General features: G+C 39.0%; 1 protein-coding gene across 5 annotated transcripts in view; it reads right to left on the bottom strand.

Moving 5' to 3' along the window:
- LOC144026839 (cytosolic carboxypeptidase 6-like) overlaps positions 1-12,372 on the bottom strand; it is a 313,459-nt gene that overhangs the window by 200,121 nt on the left and 100,966 nt on the right. For all 5 annotated transcript variants that reach the window (XM_077533870.1, XM_077533871.1, XM_077533874.1 and 2 more), the window contains one exon: positions 947-1,041. In XM_077533870.1, the coding sequence (XP_077389996.1) occupies positions 947-1,041 (95 nt within the window). The remainder of the gene's footprint in view (positions 1-946; positions 1,042-12,372) is intronic.

Here is a 12,372-nt window from a genome sequence, read left to right as displayed (position 1 = left end):
ATTTTTTTTCCTTAAATTTTGAATTATATTTTTTATATCCGTTTTTATTTTCACTTTTAGTCGATTATTTATTTATTTTTAATTTTGGCAGTTTTGGTCCTCAATACTGATGCTGCATCATCAGTTGGTGACTGAGTAGGCCAACTGGAAAGCGCTTTGAGGGCCTTTATGGTGGAAAAGCGCTATATAAATGAACCATTTACCAATAATACATTTAGGGACACTCTAAATCCATCTCTGAATAAAATTTTGACCAGTGTTATTGACGAAGGTATCATATTTGGAGAAGCGGCTTCCAAGTATGTGACACCCGTAAATATACAACATTTGGATTAACATTTGGACAATATTAAACCCTAAACTGACGTATTATAATATCGGCAGAACATCTTTTGTTTCACAGCAGAGAAAAGAGCGAGCGAGGAGGGCTGAGGTGCGTCATGTCGCTTGTACTGTATCACAGACAGCAGTTCATCTATCCCGTCTACGCTATCGAGCCCGTCGTTTCCGTCCATTAGCCTGCAAGCGGCGTGCCGCGGGACGGCCGGCCCCGGGTGCTAGGCGGACGCGTACGGCTCAGGGTGGCAGATGCCTGGTGTTTCTGCGGATGCCCTCCATCAAGCGGTGACAGATGTCAAGGCTCCTCTTGGACGGCAACACTTCATCACACTACTGTGTTCTCCCTCCTCGCCCCGCTGAATACACCAGCCTGCTTGGCAGACGCCGCATCCACCGCACACGCTTTTCTGCTTCCATCAGTCATCCGTATTACATCAGACAGGCATCATACTGGCAACCGATGGATCACATGCTAATGTGCGCGAAGGCTTTTGAAATTCAAGTTATCGGTTAGGTTGTACGAGCGCTAACAACGTGTGTTGAGGAATGTGTATTTTGTTCTTGTAATGCAGCTGGTGTCAGTGTAGTAAAGTCATTTGTTACTTACCATCTTGGCCTGCTGGTGGACTTGACAACAGGAGACATGCCATCTCTGTAGAGGCTTTTGGTCTTGGAGAAGTTGACCACATTGAAAATGACCCTCTGCAAGACAAACAAGCAAGACAACTCAGTCGAGTTTGTGGCTAGAAAGAGAATCCGTCACACCAAGAATAGTCAGGACCTCGGTTCTTTTGTTAGAACTTGCTATTGCCCATATGCAAACATTCTCATTCCAACTATACCGTATAAATACAAAATATGTATTTACAATTATGAAGGTGGATATGCTGTGCTGAAACAAGAACAGGGTCCTACATTAAGCTTTATCGGAGGTGGCCCAATGGCCCCATACACCGTATTCATGATATATGTAATAAGATAAGTTAGTTAGTATAGTATAAGATAAAATTATTAAATTATTATTATATAAATTATTTGCTGAAGCATTTCAGAAAATATTACTTCTGTGCATTTCTTTATTTATTTATTTCGCAGTAGGGCGGGGCGGATATGGCCAAAAACGAAAATCTCGATTTTTTTCAGTCATCAGGACGATTACAATTTTAATCAAAGTTAATCTAATAAACCCATCAAATGTTTATTTATCTAATTTATTCAAAAATAATATGCGTGCAAAATGTTTAGACAACAATAATGTTGTAATATGTAATATGTTTGTTTGTCTTCCACTAATACTTCAAATTCCATCACTTTGAATTTCATTTTTCGCTTGATGTGCTCTCCCAAATTTTCTGTGATGAAACCCATCAAAGCTACACCACCTAAAGGTGAAAACTTTCATTGTACAATGGCAGTCTCCACCTGTTGCCAATCTGTTAGGATGAGTAAACACAAATTGGTGCCTGCTCACGTTTGGAATTTATCTGTCAGCTTCCATCACAAGGTGAGTCATTTCATTTTAATCAAGTTTAATTATACTGGCGTCCTCCATTTGTAAGAGAGTTAAGTTTATTTTTGAATACGTTAACAAGCACAGCAGGCCATCGCTAACCAATGCTAACGCAGTAGTAAAGTCATAATTGCAGTATATATTTGTATGAAAGCATTTACCGTATTTTCACGACTATAAGGCGCACCGCATTATAAGGCGCACCTTCAATGAATGACACATTTTAAAACTTTTTCCATATATAAGGCGCTACAGTAGAGGTTGGGGTTACGTTATGCATCCATTAGATGGTGCTGCGCCAAAGGGAATGTCAACAAAACAGTCAGATAGGTCAGTCAAACTTTATTAATAGATTACAAACCAGCTTTCTGACAACTCCATTCACTCCCAAAATGACTAAACAGCTGTTTTATTATTTTTCTCTGAGGTAAAGTATTAGTATTAGCTTGCGATCCAAGATGGCGGGATCTTCTGCGCATGCGCGTCACCGATCGTGCAGGGTCACCGATAGCGTCTTGGCAGCGAGACCTGTTGCGGCTCAATATTGATCCATATATAAGGCGCACCTGATTATAAGGCGCATGGTCAGATTTTGAAAAAATTGAAGGCTCTTCGGTGCGCCTTATAGTGCGGAAAATACGGTATATTCTATTATTATTATTTAAATATTTTTACAGAATCTTACTAAATCTTAAACAGACGCAAGTACGCCTCACAAGCCATCCGCAGTACAGTGATGATATAATGCTGCTTTAATGTCCTGCAGCTCATCCCATGTTGCGTTAAAAAAATAAAATAAAAATCCAAACAAAGCAGTGGCTGACCTGGAAGAACGACACGGTTCTCCAATGTGGCTCTGTCGACTGAATCTTTTAGCTCGTCTCTTGTGCACTAACATTTCCCGGCTCACGACGGTACGAATGCGGAGAGAGGAATATGCAAATCTGTTTTTATGAAAGTCAAATGAATGACGACGGTAATACCGCGCGGAGGTAAATGAATGTTATTGATGGGGCATATCAAATTACCAAGCAAGTCTAGGTGGTGAAAGTTAACTGGGTGCTACTGAAATCCTATTACAGGCTCGCCACCCTCCTCGCCCTCCCCGCCGTCCCTCCCTCCCTTCCCTCTTTTCCTCCTCCCGCCTAGCATCAGAGGAACGGGGATTGCGGATTGTGGCAGGCTGATTCAGACCTCGCTAAAATGACATCTAACTGATGTTGAGACTGGCAGCAGGCTCCTGTTGCAGGGAGATAAGACCATTGCTGCTGGCATTTCAATTACACTTTACTGCCCCGCACATCTGTTGCGAGAGCTACTTTTCAGCCTTTCCCCCCCCCCCCCCCCTCAGGCAAATGCAGCATTACTTTGACTCCGCCGGCTTTCTTTGACTGCCTTCGCCATTCTTTATCCGCAACAAATTCAGATTGTCTTCTTCCTTTGCTTCACTCTTACCTACCGCTTGTAATCTATTTATTCGGCCTGTTTAACTGGGAGGAAGCCAGGGCTTGGGCGCGTGACGGACTCGCAGGGCCTCCGACGAGTGCGGGGAAGGCTGAAACGCAGCCAGAGTAATATAGAAAGAAATGGTGGGAGACAAAGAGACAGCGAGATAATGGCTCTGAAGAGATGCATAAGGCAGGGGGGGGGGGGGGGGGGGGGGGAGTGAAAAAGCACTTTTAATGGAAAAAGAAAATGAACTGGGTGGGCGGATGTGGAAGACAAAGACAAGTGAGTTTAATGGGAGACGCATGATATGCGGAGGGCCGCCTTTTCCTCTGCTCTGTGAATACATTCATGCTTATAATTAAACAGCAACATTTAACAAAGGGTTACAACCTTGTATGACTTGTGCACTAAATGAGCAGTTTGCAAAAAGCAAGCACCTGATGGAGGCGGCGAGAAAAAAAAAAGAAGTTGGTAACATGAAAAATACGGCACAACTGAAGTTAAAATGTTGCAATTAAAAACAAACACTTTTTGTCATATTTTAAAAACTGTCATTATGATATGAGAAAAATGATCATATGCAGTACACGAGTGAAATGATAAGTGAACTGGCCACATCATTTTACCTCTGATTTGATATTAAAGGAGCCACCGCGCCAAGGAAAATCAACCAATCTGTCAAAGCCATGTGTAGCGAATATTCACGATGGCAAAATTGAAAAAAAAAATCCCATCCCTCATTTGTGAAAATTGGGCAGAACAACAAAAGGTATTGGACCGATAAAATTTAGATTTAGAAGTGACAGACTATCGGCAACAGTATCAGAAATTTATTATCCATGTTGTTGATGTTTAATTGATTTTAAATCCTCCTCCAAAATTAAGTTGGATAATAAGTTATAGTAACACTTTATTATGAGAAAGTCACGCAATCAACATAGCCGCTATGGCTGACATTAGCTTGTTTACAGTGCACATTTTAACTCTTCAAAATCCTTGATCTTGACAATAACTATGTTATATGTTACTTCACTAAACATGACATTCTAATTAAGATTACATTTGTGGAATATGAGTTATACAGGAAAATCCAAATGTTTTATCCGTCTCAGGGGGCGGCCATTTTGCCACTTGATGTCGACTGAAGATGACATCACAGTTGCTCAAGGCTCAGGCAACAACCAATCACAGCTCATCTGTTTTTTGAACCTGAGCTGTGATTGGGTGTTACCTGAGACCTGAGCAACTGTGATGTCATCTTCAGTCGACAGCAAGTGGCAAAATGGCCACCTTTTTATATTGCTAAAAATGGCTGGATTTTGCTGCTTTACTCATATTCCACTAACACAATATTAACCAGAATACCGTATTTAGACTTCTGCTTTAACCGATTTCAAAAGTCAATTGCCAGAATATGTTTGAATCTATGGCTAATGTTATGTAAAACCATCTCTCAGGTTTATAGAGAATGATACGGGAAAAAGCAAGAACATCCACTCAGCATTGGCTTTCTGGATGAAAATGCTTTCTTGGAGGCTTATATATGTACACCCTTATCAAAAGTGCCTTCTTGGAAAAGGCATTATCCTTCAATGAACTCCACAAATGCTCAATGAGTGAGCGAAGAACTCCGTGTACTGTACTGTTTGCAGTTTTTGCATTATCACACAGACGTAAATGTCACCGGGTGTTAAACAAATTCCCTGCTTTGCATCTGCTTCTTGCTCGTAAATGTGCAAATGGCTGACAACGTATGTATACTGTATATAGAGACACGACTCCGTCTCTGTGTGCCGAAAGCCTAAAAGTAGTAAAACTCTCTCCGCTCCACCAACCCTTTTCACATAACACAGTGACGCGCACACGCAAACACACAACGCTGTGGGGCCGATTCTCCAGATCGTTAAAAACGTACGCGCGTCTACGACCAATTTAGACGTCGGTGTGTGCACGCGTGTTGGGTCTATATATGTGCGCACGTGTGCAACCCTGCAGATTTAATTAGGCCGGGAGCAGTTAGAAGAGATTAACATCCATGCTGTCTGAGCTGTCATGTCGCTGAGGCGTGTCAAAGCCTTCCGCTGACCCCATCACTGCATCAATGGCCGATTGGAACAGGTGTTTGTGTGGTGGCTCGCACACAAACACAATCACTAATTTTAAATGGAAAGGACTACAAAAGTAAAAATAAGTATATAGTAGTGGTTTGACGTAATGGCCGCACTTTTGAACCAGATCTATGACACAAATGCCATTTTCAATTTGGAAAAAAATATGTGCCGGGCCATGGAAAATGAAAACCATGTATAATTGACAACCAAGGGAATGCAATGGCAAAACTGGGCAAATAAATACATAAATATAATTATATATACATTTTTTTTTAAAATGTAAACCCTAACCAATCTTCAAAAAAAAAAAAAAAAAAAAGATAAACTTCAAAATGTAATTTCCATGAAAAATATGTGCCAAAAAAAAAAAAAAAAAAGCATTTTCTGCATTTTTTTTCCTCACACGGCACAGACCACATGCAGCCCATGGACCTCCAGTTGCCTATCCCTAGTCTACTATAGCAGTAATGTACATTTACTGCCTAAATTTTAATATTTGTCCCATGAAATTGTAATAATTTATTTCCAATAGTCTCTTCTCTTAGCAGCACTTCTTCAGTGTGTGTTTTTTTTGTTTTGTTTTTTTTTAGCCAATCAGATTCAATTCAATTCAAAATGTTTATTTCATTCTTTAAAAATGAAAGGGGACAGAAAGAAGTGAAATTAATATCTGCCCGTGATTAAAAAAAAAAAAAAAAAAAAAGATCCACACAAAATAAATGACAGAAGACAAGTTGCTTTCAAGGTAACAATTTAACAAAAAATTATTTAACAGCATGAACTTGTGCTATATATATTTTTCCAGTAATTATGCTTTTATACATTTTTGAAAATACAAATTAACTGACATGATTTAGATTTATAATCCAGACTGTTCCACAAACTGGCACCTTGAGTTGAAATACATTGTTCTTTTTGTTTTGTCCTGTATTTAGATTTGGGGGGAAAAAAAAGTCTGTTCCTCTTAACTTGTACTCACTTTACTTTTTTTTATTTTATTTATTTTTTTTTTATTTACATGTTTATTGCTAAGGTTTCATGATGGGCTTTATACATTATTTAAAGGGGGTTGAACTCCATCAATTCAAGGGATTTCAAATTCAAGAGCATCAGTTTTTTTTTTTTTTTTTTTTTTTTGTCCTCTTATTGGTTGGCCAGAGCATAACTTTTACAGCCAAGTTCAATAATAAAAAGTCACCTGTAATAATCTGCATTTAAAATTGTATTTTATTTATTTATTTATTTATTTTTATGCCCACAATGATAGAGGAGCACGAGAAATTGATTTGGTCTTAAAAACCCATTTGCAAGATGGATTATTCCACAAAAGGTAGAAACTGTGAGGTATCATTTCGATAATTGTGATGCGATAGTGGTGCTATTACAAGGTGGATTAACTCAGGTGAGTACCACCTGACGTGGCTGATACCAAATACGACCCATCAAGAAATAATATTGACTTAAGCTGTAATTAATCAGGAAAAAATTGACGATGAAAAAGCTGTTTTTAAAAGTGTGCTGGGCGATACTGGCGGTTACGCAGTCAAATAATTTCATTTTAGCATATTTCTGTCAGAATTCAATCACAATTATGTGTCTGCCTACCAGATATCCAGCAGTGTCTTAAAAAGCACTCAAACAGAATTCATGTGAATCATTCCAGGAAAAGGGAGAAACAAATATGTCTTTTTTTTTTTTTTCTTCCAAGTTCAGTTCAAAACGTCAGCATAGGCAATATCATAACTGTCTAACAATTTCACAATTAGTTCTCCAATTCTTTTTAATAGGTAAGTAATTGGTTCTGGGGTTGGAGCATATTGTCACTTATCAAGTGCTTGATTATTTGTTTTGTTTGTTTCATTTATTTTGACACTAAGCATGTTAAAATGTGATTTTAAAAAGCGGCTGCATAGATAATAGAGGTTCCATGATGGCCGCCCCAAAGCACAGTGCTCTTTTTCCGGCTAGAATTGCATTTGGAATCAAGCAATGACCTTTTGATAGGCATTGATCGGCACTGCAAGCACATGCTAAGATATCGAGGGAGAGGAAGAGGGTTAATGTTTCAGGCCAAAATGAGTTCAAAGATTTGATCTCCATTACACGTATCACGTTACATAGGCAGACGGATGAGAGAAAAGCAGCAAAAAAGAAATTCTGCACATGATGTCATGGTTCAAGGAAAGACAAATGTTTTTCTGGTCATGATGCACAATTAAGTATGTATTAGTACAAAAAAAAATTTGCTTTGTTGATGCTAGTGTAGGACTGTTTTCAAACAACTCACACTCGGAATGGACGCAATACTGAAAACATTATTTGCTGAATTTCTTAGCAATGTCTCATTTTTTCCAATAACACCCAAATTAAGTTATTATTCTCATTTATTTACTGAGAATTCCACCTTTTGTCATAATTTTCACAAGAATAACCTTCACAAAGAAGTTCAAGCCACGCTAAGGTAAAAGTGGCCACTAATAGGCTTCGTCAATTTGCCCAAACACGCACTTTGAATTCTGAGCTGCCTGGAAAAATATTTCGTCGAAACTGATTGTTTGTTTGAGGAAACAAAACAAAACAAACAAGCAGTATTTTTCTAAGTTTGAGGTGGTTCCCCAGTGGCATTTTCATCCATTCAAGCGAGGCAGCTCAGCTGTGGCTAAGCTTCTGTAACGTCTGGTGACAGTAGGCAAGGTCACAAGGTGGTGATAACAGCATGACAGGGGAACACTGAGGGACGACCCAAAGCCCTGAAGGAGAGGGAGGAGGTCATAGTCTTGCATGTGTAGCCTTGGACATGTGTGTGTGTGTGTGTAGGTGGGTGGGAAGGTGCATATCAGGTAGCAAGGGGGACAGGCACAAACCCACCGGGAGCACACGGATGACCTTGAATGGAACTGCTCTACATAACCTGACAGACAGTTCACTGAGTTCCATGCTGACGATGTCACAAAGTAAATTCGCTGGCATTGGCCAATACGCAGTGCAACCTCAGATAGAGAATCCTGCATTGTGGAATTTTTGACTGCCATACAAGTGAAACCAAACCAAACTAAAATAAAACTTCTCACTCTTTGAGACAGGGGTATCAAATTCATTTTTGTCCCGGGTTATGTTTTAATTGTTTGTTTGTTTTTCCCTTCGAGGGTGTTATGACTGAGCCAATATACACTTCCAGTAAACGACATGTGAACGAAAATATATGCCCCGATTTTTGTGTTACAGTAAGAAGGATGATCAGCATTTTGCAAAGTTTTTGGGGGTAAAAAACAAAACAAAAAAACAAACAAAAAAAAAAAACTAAAACATTCCATAACCATCAATTATATGTGTATTTTTTGTCAAATTTTTTAACCAACTAAACTAAGTGCAATTTCTGGAGAAATTGCGTGGGAATGCTGAAAGCTGAATGCCAGTAGCTGAATGCTAAAATTTGAATGCAGGTAGAATGCTTATGAAGTAAATTGAGAGATATATTGTGAAATTATGACCTCCTGGACTTGACCAACTCTGCGATGTTGTACTGTCCTCTATTGTTCTCAATGACTCAGTGTGCTTTGGTTACAAAGGGACAAAAAAAAAAACATTGACTTGGAAAGGAGGCCAAATGAATACTACCTCTGCTCTCCTAAAAAAAAACAAAAAAAACAAAACAAAGGGACACAGTATAAAGTATATAAGTGAAGAAACAACAAAAATACAATAAATTCCAAAGTAGTGTTGGTGTGTGATGCCCTGTGGCCAAAAAGAGTGAGATTCGTAGTTATCGATCACAGAGGCCAGCAGCCTTTTAAATGTCAGCTTTTAATTTTCTTTGGTCTCCTCCAATGAAATAAAGATTTATTCAAAGCGGAGCTGTTGCGGACGATATCAGATCAGCGCAGTGACAGTCTTTTAAAAAGCTTTTGTTTGGTTTCGGCATTCATGGCTTTGTGTGCGTGCGTGTGTGCTCAAGAAGAGGAGGGAACGTTTGTGCATTGGGTATCCACCTTATTCCTGAGGGCTCTGATGGAGAAAAAAATATAGGCACGTCTTCCTAGAAGACGCTGGAAGTAGCAGAGAGGCGTTCGTTACAACAAATTTTGTTTCCTGGAGAGATTTATTTGACTTTGTTTGTTTTGTTTCCTGTTCGAAATGATCATAAGTCCCCTCTTGCATTTAAAAATGTTTTGCAGAGCTTTTGAGATTGCTCTTTGCCTCACTGTCTGAGATGACAGTTTAAAAAAAAAAGTACTGTAGCTAAACATGCAACTGTATGTTATCCGCAATATCCTTGTTGTCAATGTTATGAGATTAAAACAGCACAGCTGTTAAAAAAAAAAAAGTCATGTTTTTTCCATTTGTGCAATTCCAGAGCCCTCCGGTGGTTGGTTTATTACTGCAGTTTAATTTTAATTAGGCATTGTTTGGCCACCTACATTTAAAACCCACACTAATGGCCAGAGGAGAACAAGGGGAATGTAAAAAAATTAATAAATAATAGCCTATCATGAGTTTTTATACAGTATTGTGAGCTTTTTTTTTTCTTTTTTTGTTTTTGTTTTTGTTTTTATATCACCAACACATTTAAGTCAGTTGCTGTCATAGAAAGTGGACTCGCTCAACCAGTTACCATGTAAACAAAATGACGACTCTAGTTCATACTGGAAGTCGCGCAAAGCCTTATCATGTTGTGTACTGAAAGGTTTGGATTCCAAATGCAGACACAAATAAGATTTTCTCCATTTATTCACATCGAGAGACAGAAACTCAGAGACGCTGTGCACAGCACAGTTGGACAATAATCCGGCAAACCACACACAATTCTCAGACTGCACCCACAGACAGTGAATCGTAAAGGACTAAAGAACAACATCACATTGGTCCCGACATAACCTAAAGGATTAAAGGTTGACATCACGAACATCACGTTTTGTAAACAGACACAGACACATAACAGGTCATGAACTCTGGCGCGACTCCGGCGCATGCCACCCAGGCCATCCCATATGAGGCCGAGCAAATAAGGTGGATACCACAGTTGAATAGCAATCGCCAGCAACTGCAATGGCAACTTTCTTAATGAGGGCGTCTCTTAAACTCAGTGACAGAAATCGTCGATATCTTCAAGACATGGATGGAGGTCTCACACGCACACGCACATGGGCATGACATGATGAATGCATACAAAACAACGAGAGGTACACAAACATTGCGCCTGCAAACTTGTATTTATGGACGCATATTTCTCAACTCACACAATCAGCAAGCTGTGAAAGTCGAGTGATAAACATTAGCTCACCTCGACAAAAGTGTTTTTGTTTTTTTTTGTACATTTTTTATCGCCTTCATTTAATCACAAAGCCAAATACTGCACAGCCAACAGAAACATGGTAGCGCTATAACAAGATCACAGATTAATGCTGTGATTTCATAATGAGTGTGTGCGCGTGCACAAAACATTGTGGTCAGCAGGCTACATATTGACAGATATTTGGAGACTCGTCTCTTTTACACAACATGCGCTTGGACAGCTCCCAGGCAATAAGAAGTCTTGCTGGTCCAAAGCAGTGGCTTTTATTTGCACCCTGCTGCCAACATTCACAGCCACTAACAATAAATATTAGCATGTAATTGCACAGCGGCAAAAAATACAAAAATGACAAGTACAAGAAGAAACCACGCACAAAAAGACCATTCAGGTCCAAGTTTTGTAACATTCCAAAAAGATGTCTTGAACAAAACACACTGTAGCCGCAGTGCAGTGTTTATGCGATTTATGTTCATATTGCGTCGAACCAAACGAATGCCTATACATGCTTTTTGCAGCACATAAAATAAAACGGGATTGGATTTTTTTTTTGTGGCCTGGATGCATTTTTAGAGCCTCTGTGAAACAACATTATCAATACTATATTATGTATTGGTAATAAACATGATACTGTACAATCACAATGTCTCATAGAATTATTTTTAGGCAGTAAATTCAAAGCATGTAAAAAAAAATGTGCCCACCAATGAACTGAATTGCATTTCAAAGGAGACATAAGATGTCGTTTTTTTTCATATTTCAATGGCTCTCAGATGGCTTAGTAAAATGTCAGAGACATGCTTGAGTCCAAATACCGCAAGGATCAAGAATTACAGCACTGAGCTAGTTTTGGAATTCTCATCTCATGCAAATGAACCAATGCTCACCCCGCCACTCTCTAGTTGAGGGTGTGCCAACATGAGTACGGCTTGATTGTCCACGGAAACGCCTGAGCATGAAGGTAATTGGTTGAGGGTAATTGTTTGGCCCATTTTTTTAAATGTAAATTGTATGACTCTAATCAGTAGTTGTGAATTAGTTGAAAAAGAACGTTGAATCAGAATATTTACATTTGAGTCAGAACAGGTCATAGCATATTTTTGTCATGTTTGGATGGTGATCGCGGACGTCAGGATGCATTTGTATGTGTATGAGAATATTTGGCCGACTCAAGAGTAGGAACGCACGATAATGCTATGCTCAACCGATACCGGTAAACCAATAATTTAGAAAGTGCTGATGTCGATAACCGATAAGTAAGCCAATAATTGTTTGGAAAATTAACTTGAATACAAATATACTTTCGACTCCTACTATAAGTCTAACAAATACATTGAAACATTGTGTAAATACAATGTTTCAATGTATGTAAAGAGCAACAACAGATGGACCAACGTGGCATATCTTATTATTATTGCCGGATTTATTTATTATCTGCTTTATCTGTATGAAATCAAATTGGTTTATAATTGCTGATAATTATCGGCAGATTTCTCTATTATCTGGTATATCTGTTTGACATCAAATTAATTATCGGCCACCGATATTATCGTGCATCCCTACTAAAGAGTATTAGATAATAAAGTCCAGCTCGGCAGTGGATCAACACCTCGAAAGGGAGTTTACAAACTCGGACGTCGGACATGAGCGAGACAAATTAGCGCTAGCTAGGA

Source organism: Festucalex cinctus, chromosome 10 (genome assembly GCF_051991245.1).
Source record: "Festucalex cinctus isolate MCC-2025b chromosome 10, RoL_Fcin_1.0, whole genome shotgun sequence".
Classification (NCBI taxonomy): domain Eukaryota; kingdom Metazoa; phylum Chordata; class Actinopteri; order Syngnathiformes; family Syngnathidae; genus Festucalex; species Festucalex cinctus.
Note: the sequence above shows the minus strand (reverse complement) of the source record. Positions and strands in the feature narration are given on the sequence as shown.